This window comes from Podarcis vaucheri, assembly GCF_965113315.1.
Source record: "Podarcis vaucheri genome assembly, chromosome: 15".
In the NCBI taxonomy this organism is placed as follows: Eukaryota; Metazoa; Chordata; class Lepidosauria; order Squamata; family Lacertidae; genus Podarcis; species Podarcis vaucheri.
Window position 1 is genome coordinate 3,495,204 of NC_138753.1, and position 17,060 is coordinate 3,512,263.

The 17,060-nt window shown below is 46.1% G+C and overlaps 1 protein-coding gene across 1 annotated transcript in view; it reads left to right on the plus strand.

The window, feature by feature from the left end:
- Positions 1–17,060, plus strand: part of ITGAE (integrin subunit alpha E) — a gene marked incomplete at its 5' end in the record, with an annotated part of 49,784 nt that overhangs the window by 19,901 nt on the left and 12,823 nt on the right. The window contains 12 exons of the mRNA XM_082200172.1: positions 1,114–1,335; positions 3,710–3,843; positions 5,448–5,575; positions 7,702–7,850; positions 9,769–9,900; positions 11,426–11,496; positions 12,808–12,940; positions 13,619–13,720; positions 14,953–15,032; positions 15,304–15,381; positions 16,258–16,324; positions 16,421–16,525. Coding sequence (XP_082056298.1) covers positions 1,114–1,335; positions 3,710–3,843; positions 5,448–5,575; positions 7,702–7,850; positions 9,769–9,900; positions 11,426–11,496; positions 12,808–12,940; positions 13,619–13,720; positions 14,953–15,032; positions 15,304–15,381; positions 16,258–16,324; positions 16,421–16,525 — 1,401 coding nt within the window. The remainder of the gene's footprint in view (positions 1–1,113; positions 1,336–3,709; positions 3,844–5,447; positions 5,576–7,701; positions 7,851–9,768; positions 9,901–11,425; positions 11,497–12,807; positions 12,941–13,618; positions 13,721–14,952; positions 15,033–15,303; positions 15,382–16,257; positions 16,325–16,420; positions 16,526–17,060) is intronic.

Genomic DNA, 17,060 nt, shown 5'->3' on the forward strand with positions numbered 1-17,060 from the left:
CCCTCTCCCATTGCTCCGAAATCCGAGGGCAGTGGAACGACCAAGAGAATCCTTCCAAATGCATTTATTATTTATTTTTATTTTGCAAAATGTGTACAATATTCTGCTTGATTGTAAGCGGAAACTCTAAGCACTTTACCCAAAAAGGGGGGTGGGGGGTTGCCAGCTAAAGACAAAGTTAAAATGAGGATTTTAAAAAACATTTTAAATACAAATATAGTTAAAATCGGGGGGGGGGGAGGACTAATTGAAACACCTATCAACTTTGACATGGTATGGATAGCTTTCCCTGAACAAAAAAATGTTCCAGTTTACCGTGAAGGGACAAGGAAGCGGGCGCTGCGATCGCAGCAACCCGGCTGCTGCTTTTGGGAGTTTAGGGGTAGCTTGGAGGTAGCTTGAAGGTCCTGGGGTGACCAGGAAGCCAAGGGGTCTGGCAGCAATGAAAGCAAGCTCCCAATGGGCTCGCCCAGTTCCAATGGAAAGTGAGCGAGGTTTGTCAACTTAGAATATGCAGAACTTGCAGGTTCAACCCTCAGAATAAGAGAGCAAGATGAACCTATTTTTTAAAGAAGAGCGGACAATAGTTATTGAATATGTGGAAAATAATTGTACACAGCTGAAAACGCTGGCAGCATTAAGATCAATTCAACAGAGTAAACTATTTGATTGATGTAAAAGTGGGAAACTGATTTGAATGGTTCTGGTAAAATAGGCAGGAAAGTATGATATGAATCATGGAAGGAGAAGAAGGGAAACCGTTGGGTATTTCAAAGTTTGTAAAAATGTTTGATTTGAAATGTAGAAAAATGAAAACTCAATAAAAAATTATATATCCGAAAAGAGTACAGTGAAGGCACCTGCTATGCTAAAAGATTGATTTCTTACAAGAGCAGAATGAGGATTATGTGGCACTCGTAACAGTACCAGTTCTGCAGATTTCAGTGATGGGGTAAGGGGATGCCTCAAGTAAACTGGTCCCAAGCTGTTAAGGGCTTGAGTCCTGGCCTGGTAAATTCAGTTGAAGGAACTTCCCCCATCAGGTGGAAGCAGCAGACAAAAACCACTTTCGTGTAACTTTCCCCCTTTCCCCTCTCTCCTGATTTCTCCCAGGCCAACAACTTTACTCTACAGAGACATTTACACGGCCAGCTGGGGTCCCTTTTCTCCAGGTTTGGATTTGCCATGGCTAGCATAGGTGACGTGGACCAGGACGGTTTTGGAGATGTTGCCATTGGCGCACCCCTCGAGGACCATGGGTCGAGCCCCAGCTCTTTTGGCAGTGTTTACATCTTTAACGGCGGCAAGGAGGGGTTGCAGGATCCCTTCTCCCAGGTAAGGGGGTCTTGTGGAATTGTATTTCGGAGAAAGAAAGAGGGACGGCTTGTTTATTGAGCATTCCTCCTGATTTGTTTACAAGGAGATTAGACCATGTCGGCCATTTATTGAGCCTTCACTCTGCTTAGTTTGCAGAGAGAGAAGGAAGCAGGGCATCAAAGCAACATAGGAAGCTGTCTTATGCTGAGTTAGACAGTTGCTCCACCTTCCTCAGTCCTGTCTGCACCAGAGCTTTCCAAACCGTGTGTTGTGACAAGTTACTGTGTCAGCTTCAGTGTGCAGGTGTGTTGTGCGAATGCTCCCCACGCTCTTCCCGGGGCTGGAAAGGGGCAAGTTCATGGGAAGGCAAACTAAGGCCTGGGGGCCGGATCAGGCCCAATCGCCTTCTCAATCCGGCCCACAGACGGTCCTGGAATCAGCGTGTTTTTACATGAGTAGAATGTGTCCTTTTAATTAAAATGCATTTCTGGGTTATTTGTGGGGCCTGCCTGGTGTTTTTATGAGTAGAATGTGTGCTTTTGTTGAAAATGCATCTCTGGGTTATTTGTGGGGCATAGGAATGTGTTCATTAATTTTTTTTCAAAATATAGTCTGGCCCCCCACAAGGTCTGAAGGACAGTGGACCAGCCCCCTGCTGAAAAAGTTTCTGACCCCTTTATGTACTCATAAACTGATGAGGAGGGAGAAACGAGAGAACCCAAAAACCAACCGTCTATCCGTCTATCGCTCTGCGTTGTTCTTTGTGTGTAAAAGTCTCACCAGCTTTGTGTGTAAAAGTCTCACAAGGTCTGAAGGATGGGTGGACCGGCCCCCTGCTGAAAAAGTTTGCTGACCGCTGGCGCTAGTTTAACCTCCGGTTTGCTCGCAAAACTGGATTGCTGTGTCACGCGAAATGGTACATGTCTGCAATGTGTGTCACCAACGTGAAACATTTGGAAAGCTCTGGTCTACACTGACTGGCAGTGGCTCTCCAGGATAGTGGTTCAGGCAGGGGGCATTCCCAAGCCTACCTGGGGATGCTGGAGATTGAATTTGGGGTCTTCTCTGCCTGCAAAAGAAACGCTCTGCCCTTGAGGTATATGACCCTTCCCCTAATAATACAGTGGTACCTCGGGTTACAGACGCTTCAGGTTACAGATGCTTCAGGTTACAGACTTCGCTAACCCAGAAATAGTACCTCGGGTTAAGAACTTTGCTTCAGGATGAGAACAGAAATCGTGCAGCAGCAGCAGCAGCAGCAGCAGGAGGCCCCATTAGCTAAAGTGGTGCTTCAGGTTAAGAACGGTTTCAGGTTAAGAACGGACCTCCAGAACGAATTAAGTTCTTAACCTGAGGTACCACTGTAAATCAAAATTCCTATCCTCGTGGCTCTGAACAAAGGGCTGTTTTGAACAGCAACATAGGAAGCTGACTTATCACATGAGTTAAGCCGTCGAGAAAATAGTTTTCTTGTTCGAAGAAAACAGTTCCCTGACTCAGGTCTCTGGGTAACAAAACTGGCCTTTGAGGAAGTAGCTTCTTTCGCACTAATGGGAGATAAGCTCGTGAGTACCAGCGCCTGTGTTGTCTCAAAAGTTGCTGAAGGTCAAGCTTTGAGGCTTGCTAATTTAAAGCACTTCAGTGCCACTTTTTAAAGTTGCGGCTTTCCCCAAAGAATTACGGGTGCTGAGAGAGTTATGAGGATGCCTCTCATAGAGCTATAATTGCAAGAGAGCCTTGTTAAAACACTCTGCATATTTTATCTTTGTGTGGGGAATGAGATGTGGGGAATTTTTGTGTGGGGAATTTGTCGTCTCCAAACCATTTTCAGCACCTTAACAAACTACAGTTCCCAGAATCCTGGGGGGGGGAGCTCTGGCTGTTTAAAGTGGAATGATGGTGCCTGTTTTAAATGTATGGTATGATTTAGGTCTTAGAAGCTTCTAGACTGGCTATCTAGAGATATCGCTCTACCCTTTTGTTTCTCTATAAATGGAAAGGGGGACGCCCAGAGCAGTTCATCATGGAATTGTAGAGTTGGAAGGGACCCCCAGGGTCATCTAGTCCAACCCCCCGCAATGCAACATGGGGCTCAAACCCACAACCCTGAGATTAAGAGTCTCATGCTGACTCACACAGTCAGCCTCTGGTGATTATTTTGTGCTCGCCTTGAGGGGGGCTTTAAATGATTATGAAGACAGGAGTCTTCATAATTTCTCATGGCACACTGGCTAGTCCCTCACAGCGCACCGTTTAACTGTCCCATGCAAGGGAAACCCTCTTCCATTATTTAATTATTGCAATTATATCCTTAAAGGATCTCAAAAGCAGTGTTTGTGGTTCTACCTAGGGTTCTACCTACCATTTTTCTATTTCCCTCTTCTTATTCTAGAGGATAACAGCTGCTCAAACTGGTCCGCCAGGACTCATGTATTTTGGAAGGTCTGTGGCTGGTGGATTGGACTTCACTGCGGACGGTCTCCCCGATATTATTGTTGGATCATTAGGTTCTGTTACTTTGCTCCGGTAGGTCGTAATGATCTTTGGGTTTTCTCCTGGGGAAAAGAGAGACTAAAATCCCCTCTGGCCTGCAGTCTTCTTGAGCTGAGTTTTTCTGTAGACAAAAAACATTTTTCAGCTGTCGGGGGGAAAAGGTGTCTAGCATCAGCATGCCAAATAAATTCAGAACTCACCCCCTTTTCCATGCAGTCATGAGGGTAGGCTTGGGCTGGCAATTTGGGGTCCGTGTTGCAGGTGTTGGTGTGCATGACTGTCCAGAGTAAATTTGGGAGAGTTGGATGTTACAGAGCTGATCAAATCAGCAGCTTCTAGGCTAGGGATGGAGAATTTCAGCCTTCCCACCCTCCCAGACCAGGAGTGGGAATGTTATTCAGCCCAATAACCTCCTTCCCTTCTGATCAACTTTTGGGGCAGGGTGGGGGGTGGGCAGATGTAAAGGTGGGCAGAGCAATGGGTGAAAAGTTTGTCTTTGCTATATCGCTCAAAGCTGGTTCAAAGTCCATATTGCAATATCAGTTTAATAGTTTGGCAATATGTTGCAAATCAGGATGTGTGTTAGGGCTGGACGATGTATCATCTAAAAAAAAAAAAAAGGTAAAGGACCCCTGACAGTTAAGTCCAGTCGTGGCTGACCCTGGGGTTGCGGCGCTCATCTCGCTTTACTGGCCGAGGGAGCCGGCATACAGCTTCCGGGTCATTTGGCCAGCATGACTAAGCCGCTTCTGGCAAACCAGAGCAGCGCACGGAAACGCGGAAACCTTCCCGCCAGAGCGGTACCTGTTTATCTACTTGCACTTCGTGCTTTTGAACTGCTAGGTTGGCAGGAGCTGGGACCGAGCAACAGGAGCTCACCCCATCGCGGGGATTCGAACTGCCGACCTTCTGATCAGCAAGCCCTAGGCTCTGTGGTTTACACCACAGCGCCACCCGCTTCCCTCCAGTTTCAAATCCATATCATGATATTAGTTTCATCATTTTTGACCTGGCAAATCTATTGCGAATCAGGATATCTATGTGCTTTGCAAAAATCACAATGTGGGGACGGATGGACAGACTCTGAAGCCAGCCAATGCCTCTACATAGCTCCACCCTTATTACAGATATCGTGATATATCAGTATATTGCGATGTCTAGCTGGTGTTTTATTCCGATGTTGAAAACCAGAAATCGCCAAGCCCTACTGTATAGGAGGCTACTTTGTACACAAACACCCCTCTACTCTCCATCCAGCAAGCAAGAGACATTATCAAAGTTCAAGGACATATTTCCAGCTGGGCAAAGCCACTTAAGGAGGATGTGAAGCAGGGCCAGTGAGGGATGAGACCTAGGGATGGTTCCAAGGGCTAGGTAGAGAGGCCTGGGGGGCCCACATTTGGCCTAAGAGGTTCCCCACTCCCCTAAACTATGCCCCTTTCACTTCCCCACCTCACTGCCCAAATACCAACCATATTCTGTTCCCTCCATAATCACCTGGGCGGCTGCTGATTCGGAGCGCTCTGCGGAGCCAGCCAAAAAAGGCAGCTGTCCTTGAAATATTATATGCTTCCATTTGCCTTTGGGGTTTGATTTTAAAGCCGAGGCTATCTTTCTTTCCCTCTTCTTCCATTTAGCTCCAGGCCAATTCTTCGACTGAAACCCACCATGCACTTTACCCCAGGGAGAATAGTCCATTTCGACGGCGTCGTTACGACCAGATTGTGCTTCAATAGGGTTTCCCCTCCTGGGACCGTGCGGTCAGGTAATGAACACCCACATGGGAAGCATTTTAGCAGCGCTTAACTTTAGCCCAACAGGGACGCAGCAGCAGCTGTGCCGTACGGTTGGCACTGAATTCTCCTCTAGCGGCAAACAAAAAGGAAGTTATATTTCTGCTGCTGTGGAGTACTCTAACAGCTCTGCAAAGCTACAGTTGGAGGTCAAGCAAAGATGCAGTCCGCTCTCATTTTCCATTCAGACTTTGTATTTTGGATGAATCTGCCATGTCGATTTCTCTCTGCTTCTCACACCCCAATTCTTAAACTCTGTTCACATTTCTGTTGGAGGTTGCAGATTATTGATTCAGTGCCCTTTTAAAATATATGTGTGGGTTTTTTTTGGGGGGGGGGTGTTACAGTGGCGCCTTAGTTCTCAAAAACCCAGAAGTAAGTGTTCCGTTTCTGAACGTTTTTCGGAAGCCGCATGTCCGATGCGGTTGTCGGCTGTTGTTTCCGGGGCACCTGCACCAATCAGAAGCTGCGCCTTGGTTTTCGAACATTTCGGAAGTCAAACAAACTTCCAGAACGGATTAAGTTTGAGAACCAAGGGATATATACACAAATAAAGCTGTACTCGATGGATGAAAGGATATGTGATGTCTGACGTGATTGAGAATCATAGAGCCAGAGACAGAGAATTTTAAAGCATTAAAATCAAAATGTGGAAAATATGGAAACAACGGGGAGAGGCAGGATTGAGATTTGGAGATATGCTTCAAGGTCCAGACTATGGGAAGTCCCAAAAAATTAATACAGTGGTACCCCGCAAGACGAATGCCTCGCAAGACGGAAAACCCGCAAGACGAAAGGGTTTTCTGTTTTGGAGGCGCTTCGCAAGACGAATTTCCCTATGGGCTTGCATCGCAAGACGAAAGCCCATAGGGAAATGCTGGCGGTCGGGAGCAAAGACTTTTGCCCACAGCCGGCCTTCAGAAGAGGACCTCTTCTGAAGGCCGGCGGGGGGCAAAAGTCTTTGCTCCCCCCCCCCGCCTGCCTTCCCCCCCGCCTGCCCCGGGCGATCTTAAAATGCTGGCGGGCGGGAGCGAAGCGTTCGCTGCCGACCCCCAGCATTTTAAAATCTCCCCGTGTCCCGGGGAGATTTTAAAATGCTGTTCCGGCGGGGGGGCGGGGACACCTGCCCCAGCCGCCCCACTTCGGAAAGCTGTTCCGAAGTGGGGCGGGGGGCGGGGACAACTGGCCCAGCCGCCCCACTTCGGAAAGCTGTTCCGAAGTGGGGCGGGGGGGCAGGTACACCTGCCCCAGCCGCCCCACTTCGGAAAGCTGTTCCGAAGTGGGGAGGGGGGCGGGGTCACCTGCCCCAGCCGCCCCACTTCGGAAAGCTGTTCCGAAGTGGGGAGGGGGGCGGGGACACCTTCTGAAGGCGGGCAGGGGGCGAAAGTCTTTGTCCCCCCTGCCTGCCTTCCCAGGGGCTTTTAAATCGCCCCGGACAGCGGAGAAGTCCTCCGCTGTCCGGGGCGATTTTAAAATGCCGCCCGCCAGCATTTTAAGATCGCCCCGGACAGCGGAGAAGTCCTCCGCTGTCCCAGGGTTTTTTAAAATGCTGGGGGTGGGAAGAAAAGCCCTTGTCCCCCCCCTCCCCCAGCCTTCAGAAGACTGTCCCCGGACCTGGTCTGAAGGCGGTTTCCCTAGGAACGCATTAATTGATTTTCAATGCATTCCTATGGGAAACCGTGCATCGCAAGACGAAAAAACCGCAAGACGAAGAGACTTGCGGAACGAATTAATTTCGTCTTGCGAGGCACCACTGTAATTATGATTTGGATGATAATTTGGTCTTTTTTATTTTAGATTTTTATTTTAATTGATTGTAATTTGATATGTTAATTGGATGCTTTTTATTGGAAAATTAACAAAAAACGATTTAACATAAGTTTGGGAACCAAGGTACCACTGTATTGGGTTGTTCTTGTTTTTATTTTGATTATGTATTTGGCGTTTTTATATTGTGATTTTATCCTGTGAAACACCCTGAGACCTGCAGGTACAGGGCAGTATAACAACAACAACAACAACAACAATAATAATAATTTAATCCCTGGACTTTTTTCACCATCCTCCCCGCTGCCAAGCGTTTCTTCCTTTCTCCCAGGGCTGCCCCACCTCCTTCTTCGCTACACTGTGGATTTAGATGTTGAGATGGAAAAGAAGAGGGTGCAGTTTGAGGACCAAACATTCTCCACCAGCAGCGACACCTCCTACACTGGGGATTCTTGTCCCAAACTTCAGCTCCACATCCTGGTGAGTGGAAGGAGAAAGCCGAGTTCTACGCTGTGGGTGCCCACCCAAGCAGCAGCTAAAATTGGGGGGAGGGAGACCGTGGTGGAGATCCCCCAAGTCATAAACGTTGACCTGAGAGCACCATCTTTGCTGCAAAGTCAACGTGCATCGAGGACAGATCTGTCACTAGCTGAACAAAGACTCCATGTCTAGAAGCAATCTACCTGTTAGTATCAAATGTTGGGGACAATCAGCAGGGAACGGCTACCTGTATTTGAGCTTCCCAGTGCTATCTGCCTGGAGAATGTTCCGTGGGGTCTGATCTGTAGTTCAGGTTAGCAGAAGCGCTGTAGGCAGGTTCATTTTTTAAAAAATGATTTTTATTAACTTTCAATTTAACAATATATAATCACATCATTATTTTCCACTTTACTCTCTGGCTCCCTAGAGCCTATTGACTTCCTTCCCTCCCGTCTCTTGGCTTTTAAAATTAACCTTTATGTCCAGCATTTTATACATTTTTCAAATCTGATTAATTTCATAACAAAATACCTCAAAATTTAAGTATAAAAGGAGGAAAAAGGGATAAATAAGTATAAAAAGGGAGCTTACAATGTTTTTCCAAATATCATATAAATTTACTCCAGTCCTTTTGGAATACTTGATCTTGCTGGTTTCAGATTTTTCCCGTCAGTTTTTCCAATTCTGCAAAGTCCATCATCTTATGTGCCACTCTTCTTTCATTGGTACTTCTTGTTGTTTCCATTTTTGGGCTGAAAGAGTTCTTGCTGCTGTTGTCGCATACATAAACAATCTTTTAACTTCTCTTAGTATCTCTTCACCTACTATATCCAATAAAAAGGCTTCTGGTTTTTTAACAAAAGTGTTTTTAAACAATTTTTTTAACTCATTATATATAATTTCCCAGAAAGCCTTTGCTTCTTTACAAGTCCACCACATATGGTAAAAGATACCTTCCTTTTCTTTACATTTCCAACATTCATTAGTTCTTGCCCTATAGATTTTGGCAAGTTTTGATGTTGTTAGATACCATCTATACATCATTTTCATGACAATTTCTTTAAGTGCACTGCATGCAGAGAAATCTCAATTCAGAACCATGTGGACTGGCACCTTGTTTTTAGTTTTAAACAAAGAACTGTATATTGTGTGCTCTGGAATTGGAATGGGGGGAGTTTATTCATTTGATGTTCAAAGGTAAACCTGCCTAATTTGCAGATTCCGAGACAATATTTGGACTGCAATAAAGACATCCTTTAAAAACCACACTTCTCGAAATCTTGCAATGCACTTTTCTGGCTAAGTATGTTTACAAAAATGCATGCACTAGGGTAAAGTGTGCCTAACAGGCATGTATTAGTGAAAACAACATATGGAAATTGGGGGGGGTGGAGGGAGGGAATGCAAAATTGTGTAGAGTTGTGTGCAAAATTGCATACAAAAATGGGTGGGTTAAGAGAAATTCGCACTATAAAATGCTGAAGAATTTGGAAATTGCAAAGTGCTGATCAGAAGGTTGGCGGTTCGGAAAAAACCGATAGGTTCACCCATCCGTCATGCTTTGAACTTGACGAGAGCAGGAATAAAATTAGAAAGCTGTGTTCAGCTGGGTCGGACTATTTGATCATAGGAACAAAGGAAATTTCCACTCGTGTCTTGTGCCAGTCAAGCAAAAAGGCAGATTAAAGACACGTTTCCAGCCAGGAAAATGCACTCAGTGAGGATGCCAAGGTGGGCTTGTGAGAGGTGTGGTCTGAGGAGAGAGGGTGTGGTTAGGGAGGAGGTGTGGTTTTGGGGAGAGTCCCGGGGCCAGATGGAGAGATCTGAAGGACCGCATTCAGCCCTTGGGCCTGAGGTTCCCCACCCTTGCCCGGCTTGCTTGCAAAGTCACCTGTCTCTTTTTCAACTTCAATATCAGCCCTGCACTGATGACTGCTACTCCGACATTACTCTCCGCCTCACTTACGAGCTTCATGACCCTGACGGAAAAGTCCTGGACCACCCCAAGCCTATGCTTGATACGTATCAGAAACCTGAAGTGGATTTCCAGGTAACAAGATATAAATAATGTTTTTTTAGGGGACTTAACTTTGTCTAAGGGACGCGGGTGGCGCTGTGGGTTAAACCACAGAGCCTCTTGGGCTTGCCGATCAGAAGGTCGGCGGTTTGAATCCCCGCGACAGGGTGAGTTCCCATTGCTCAGTCCCTGCTCCTGCCAACCTAGCAGTTCGAAAGCACGTCAAAGTGCAAGTAGATAAATAGCTACCACTCTGGCGGGAAGGTAAACGGTGTTTCCGTGCGCTGCTCTGGTTTGCCAGAAGCGGCTTAGTCATGCTGGCCACGTGACCCGGAAGCTGTACGCCGGCTCCCTCGGCCAATAAAGCGAGATGAGCGCCTCAACCCCAGAGTCGGTCATGACTGGACCTAATGGTCAGGGGTCCCTTTACCTTTAACTTTGTCTAATCTTTATACTGCAAACTGCCCTGTGAGCTTTGGATGAAGGGCGGTATCATCATCATCATCATCATCATCATCTGTTAATTTGTGGCAGAGTGCCCAAGAGTGCTTCTGTGTGGTGTTGAAGCTTAAACTGAGGACTCAGCTACACTGCAAATAAAACATTTTAAGTGTTGTAAAGTGCATTATACAAATGTGACACTAGATGGCGATGATGAGCTACGGCAAATTCAATATATATTTCAAAACATTTTTTTTTTTAAAAAAAGGATTTTTTGCACCTTTTTAATAGATTCCACCAGAGAAAGGCACCTGGAAAGGTGTGTGATGTGGTCCCACTTACAGTTTTCTGGCTGCTGTTTGAGTTGTCTGAGCCCTGGCCAAATATGGGAGGAGCTTGCATAGAAACCAAACTGCCGTCAAAAGTGTCCTTCCCAACCAAGAGAACCCAAGTCCAAAGGGGGGACCTGGTAGACACCACTGTCTTCCATATGCAAAATTAAGGAGTTCAAAAAAACCAGATACCGAAACTAGGTATCTGATGCCAGCGCATCTGTCCACTGATATATGAATACTCTGGGCTCCAGCACTAAATGGAATGTAAAGCAATTAGTTCACTGGGTTCATGTTTGTTTGTTTGTTTGTTTGTTTCATAAAATTTATACACTGCTTGATTTCAAAAAACAGACAAGCCTCAGAGGTTTATGAAAAGATCAAACAATAAAATCGAGAAAAAACAACAGCCATACTTTAAAAGTTAGAATACTAAAACAGATTAAAATTGCCTCAACGTTCTAAGCATCTGGCTAGGCTTGCCAAAACAAAAATGTCACTGTTTCTCAGAGTGGCCTACTCTGCAGGACTGTTGTGAGTCTGGAAATGTGAGATGCCACACACAGTGGGGTTGTCAGCCAACCAACTTCTACACAAAGTAGACCTAAGTGAGTTGTGGCCATTAATTTCAGAGGGTCTACTCTGAGAAGGACTAACATGGGCCATTCTCCTTTTGGGAAGGGTTGAGGTTGCTTGGATTCTGGTTGGCTTCAAGAGTTTCCACAGTGATAAAGATGATAATAACACACTTTTTTTGTCCCTTTGACTCCCGACATCCCTGTCAGCTGCCAGTCATGGAAGACTGTGGTGACAAGTCCGTCTGCACACCTCGCTTGAGTTTAGCTGTTGAAATGGAGTGAGTCTTCTGAATGTGTTTTCATTTTTGTAATGTGCTTTTGGCCATCAGATCAGGAAGGAAGACCCCATTTTGGGCCACATTCGCACCATCCACTCAAAGCGCTATATTACCACTACTCATGGCTTCTTCCCCCAAAGAATTGTGGGAGTCGTAGTTTGTTGAGGGCCTTGAGAGTTCTTAGGAGCCCCACATTCCCCCCACAGAGGTACAATTCCCAGAGTGGTTCAGCAGTCAGTCCCTCTTCACAGGGAACTCTGGGAATTGTAGCTCTGGGAGGGGAATAGGGACCTCCTAACTACTCCCTTTACAAACTATAGCTCCCAGAATTCTTTGGGGGGGGAGCCATAACTACCGTAACACTCACTTTTTTCCTCCTAGAAAGTAAGGGGAAATGTCTGTGCGTGTTATGGAGGGAATGCCTACGGGTGGCATGCCTACGGATTTTCCTCCTCTAAAAACTATGTGCGTGTTATGGTCGGGTGCGTGTTATAGAGCGAAAAATACGGTACTTAAAGTGGTATCAAAGTGCTTTTCATAGATGGTGTAACTGTGATCCCACTTAGAATAGGGAGAAGTAAAATCCATTCACTGAGCCTATGCTGTAGAGGAAGCGCATAAATTTAACCAAAAATGTCCCTTTCCAGACATACTTTTTATTGTGCATTCATGATGATTTGGGCTCAAGATGGTATCATGGTGGTTATCACTTTCGCTACCGTTTCTGGATATAATAATAATAATAAATAATAAATAATAATAAATTTTATTTATACCCCGCCCTCCCCAGCCAGAGCCGGGCTCAGGGTGACTAACACCAATAAAATCACAGTAAAAACATAATGCGGGGAGGAACCAATTTAAAATACAATTAAAATGCAATTTAAAATGCAGCCTCATTTTAAAAGTAACAGGTAGATCAAGACCATAAGGGGAGGGAAACATAAGGGTCAGACTGAGTCCAAACCAAAGGCCAGGCGGAACAGTTCTGTCTTGCAGGCCCTGCGGAAAGATGTCAAGTCCCGCAGGGCCCTGGTCTCTTGTGACAGAGCGTTCCACCAAGTCGGGGCCAGTACTGAAAAGGCCCTGGCCCTAGTTGAGACCAATCTAACCACCTTGTGACCTGGGACCTCCAAAATGTTGTCATTTGTGGACCTTAAGGTCCTCCATGGGGCATACCAGGAGAGACGGTCCCGTAGGTGGTGATCTGGGCTGTCTGACAAAAGTTTCAGTTTTTAAGATGTCACAAGACCTTGCGCTGTTTTTACAGTGTCTGCGGGTCTTGAAATAGTATCTCTTATTTCATTACAGGAAGGAGCTGGTGGTTGGCTCCACCAAGGAACTGGCAATGAAAATCTATCTGTCCAACAGCGGCGACAACTCCCACATGACGTCTCTGGTTGTGCAGTACCCTTCAAACCTCCATTATAAAAACGTCCAAGAGGTCATGTCTTTCTTTGAACTTTCCCAGCGTTTAACTGGTCTTCTGTACCCCAATTTGGGCAGGTAGGGGGGGCTATAGCACATTGGCAGAACACCTGCTCTGTGTGCCTAAGGCTCCAGCCTCTCTATGTAGGGCTGGGATGATGACTCCATGCTGGTAAGCCTGAAGAGCCACTGCCAGTCAGTGCAGACAGTATTGAGCTATATGACCAAGGGTCTCACACGGGGAAAAGGTATATTCAGAATCACGAGGATAGGAATCTCACTTTATTTTGCGCCCAGAAAGTCCCAGGCTCAGTTCCCAGTATCTCCAGATATGAAACATAGATGGACAAATAGACTATTTCTATTGAATTCAGAACCATGATGACTGGAATCTTGTTGGTTTTTTTAGGGGAGAGGAGCCACAGCTCAGTGGTATAGCATTTATTTCACACACAAAAGATCTCAATTCTAACCTCTGGCATTTTCAGTTAAACTTAGGGGAAAGGCCCTTTCTCTGCCAGACCCCCTAGAAAGCTGCTACTGGTCAGAACAGATAGCTGAAGGGTCTGACGTGGTATAAGGCACTGTCTCACGTCCCTAGCTATTTCCTCAGGTGCTGTATCAAAAGGGGTTTCTGGGACATTCTGGATTGAAGGAAGATTCCTGTTCTGCCCCTCCCCCCATCTCTCAACAGATTTCCTCTTCCGTCATCCACTGTGATGCACCTCAGCCAGTCTCAGTTTTGTTCTCATCTCTGCGCTGCAAGGTTGGACATCCGATCTTCAAGAAATCTACCGTAAGTTCAATTTGTGCAGGCATTCAGCTGCTCCCTAGACTTCTGCCTGTTGCCTTTGACACCCACCCTCTGCCAGCCATTGGCTGAGCTGCTGCATGACATCATGGAATGTTTGTCGAACATTCCAGCCGCTCAGACGGTCACGAGAATATTGATATACGCAGCACCCGCAGTGCTTTCTCAGAATGCCAGATGTGCCAGTAGGTTTGGCAATCAACGCGAGAGTCAAACCAAACAGCTGTTTCAAAGGCTGCCCATCAAAGCTTAAACGTGGAAGGACGAGTGCAGGATTTGATTATTTTGCTTAGATACTCATTATCTAGTTACAGGGTAAAGGTAAAGGGACCCCTGACCATTAGGTCCAGTCGCGGCCAACTCTGGGGTTGCGGCGCTCATCTCACTTTACTGGCCGAGGGAGCCGGCATACAGCTTCCAGGTCATGTGGCCAGCATGACTAAGCCGCTTCTGGCGAACCAGAGCAGCGCACGGAAACACCGTTTACCTTCCCGCCAGAGCGGTACCTATTTATCTACCTGCACTTTGACATGCTTTTGAACTGCTAGGTTGGCAGGAGCAGGAACCGAGCAAAGGGAGCTTACCCCGTTGCGGGGATTCGAACCTCTGACCTTCTGATCAGCAAGCCCTAGGCTCTGTGGTTTAACCCACAGCGCCACCTGCGTCCCTAGTTACAGGATAAATTGACATAAATCTGATATCAGGAATCACAAGACAGAGAAACCTGTAGGAGAACACTTCAATCTCCCAGGACATTCTATACAAGATCTCAAAGTAGCTGTCTTATTACAAAAGAATTTCAGAAATAGACTGGAAAGAGAAGTGGCTGAATTGCTAATTATTACCAAACTTAAAACCATGGAGAGACCTGGTCTGAACAGAGACATTGGATTCTTATCTCATTATACATGTTAAGCTGTTTTTGGCCATCTCACCCCTTGCTTTTTCCTGTAAGACCAATTGCAGTCGTCAACAGGTTTACCACACCTATCAGCCAATCACCCATTCCCACCACCCTTCTGAGTAATACCCCTCCCCACCCTCTCACTATATATAAGGGTCTGGTGACTTCTGTTTCAGTGTATCTGAAGAAGTGTGCATGCACACGAAAGCTCATACCAATAACAAACTTAGTTGGTCTCTAAGGTGCTACTGGAAGGAATGTTTTTACTCATTATCTAATTCTTGTTCTCTCTCTTCTTTCATTTGCTGCACAGGCAAATTTTTCAGTGACCTGGCAACTAGATGGAAAAAAATTCCCCACAGAATCCGCTAACTTCATGCTTAACGTTACCAAGTAAGTGGTCAGTCTCTGCTGAAAACTATTGACTCTGACAGGGCAAATGATCATGTTTGGCGCATTAGTTTTTTATGCCTGGTGTTTTATTAACGCGCATTGCCAAAGTAGATTGGGGTGGGTGGGTTAGCTGGAATCTCCAGAGGCCACTAATTAGGTTGGAGAAGGCTGTTTTAGAGTCATCAGGTACTGCAGAAAGGTAACAGTCCCCTTCTGGGGAAAGAGGTGGGATATAAATGAATAATACAGCTCATCTGTTTGATTTTCACAGTGCCAACAAAAACAGCACAGCCCTGAGAGAAGACCGTTCCCTGGGTGTGAAATATGCCATGAACGCCATCCTCACCAGGTCGAGTCTTCAAGATTAGCCAAAACCAGAATGTCTCTTTGGACACAAACAAATGAGCAGGACTTGGGCAGTTAGCTGTGCTTAATTTTTTTTAAGCTATTTTTGATTTTGATCCTCTTTTGAATGTTGTGGTCTAAACCACTGAGCCTCTTGGGCTTGCTGATCGGAAGGTTGGTGGTTTGAATCCCCGCGACGGGTGAGCTCCCGTTGCTCTGTCCCAGCTCCTGCCAGTCTAGCAGTTCAAAAACACACCAGTGCAAGTAGATAAATAGGTACCGCTGCGGCGGGAAGGTAAACGGCGTTTCCATGCGCTCTGGCACTCATCACAGTCCTTCGTGCACCAGTAGCGGTTTAGTCATGCTGGCCACATGACCCAGAAAACTGTGGACAAACGCTGGCTCTCTAGGCCTGAAAGCTAGAGGAGTGCTGCAACCCCATAGCCGCCTTTGACTGGACTTAAACGTCCAGGAGTCCTTTACCTTAAACCTGTTTTCAGTTGATAATTTTAAGGTTTTGTTTTCTGCTTTTCCAAATGTTAGAGGGTTGTTTCTCCCCTCCCTTCAAGCTGTATATAGATTAAACAAAATAGTAGTAAATAAAAAAGTAGTAAAAATAACTCCCAGCAGCTTGGCCAGTGACAAGTCAGGAGTCAAACATCTGGAGGGTACCACCATAAACACTTGGTATCCTAGAAAAGCCTCTGGTGTGTGTGGGGGCAGATTCGAATAGATCCAAGGAAGACAAAGGGGGCGTGAATGCAAGGAAGTGTGTGTGCAACACCCAAGTTCCCTCTGCTCCTTGTGCGCTGCTGATGCTTTGTTTTGCAATGATCAAACAGCTGTCCAATTAATTTATTTTAAAAATGTTTGTCCACAGGCAGCTTCCAAATGTGTATGCGAGTCTGGATGAAAGATCCTCCCACAGCACCCAATTCACCTTTAATGTAGGTACAAAGCCGCTGTACTCTTCCTCTCATCCCAAAGGTTCACTGTTACCTGATGTCGGTGATTTATATTTAAATATACAAAAATCTTTGCAGATCACAGGGAACCAATTTGGGGCACAGCTTGAGTTGCGGATCTGGGTCCCTCTCAACATAGACAACCGCCAGATTGCAAGCATAAAGAACGTGGCAGGGGTGCAGGTAAGTTTTCTGGTTTCCTCCCACTTTTTTAAAAAATAAACAAGCACGTGTGAGTATTGCTATAAAGATATGGAGCTGCTGGGATGATAGCGCAGTGCCAGCATCTGCCTCACTGCCTCTTAAGGGGGCATTCCCCAACCACTGGTGGCTGGTTGCTCATTCGGGCTGCTAAGACAGAGAAGGCAGGGAGCCCAAACGGGGAGTGGAGTCAGAGCCAGCAAAAGCCAACTAATTCTAGCCCATGATAGAATCACCATATTTTTCGCTCCATAAGACACACCTAGTTTTTAGAGGAGGAAAGCAAGAAAAAAAATATTCTGAACGAAACAGTGGATGTATGGTTTTTGTGGTTCATGCAGTGGCCACAGTCATGTGATTTGACGCTGAGTTTGGGGTAGCCCAATGCAAAAATCCTGAGGATCCATGTGCTTTTACCTCCCCGTTCCCAGGCAGTCTCCTTTATCTCTAACGTCCCTTATCTCTCTCCCCTATCAGCGGCTTTGTTTCCACACCCACTTCCATCTTTCAAAAAAAG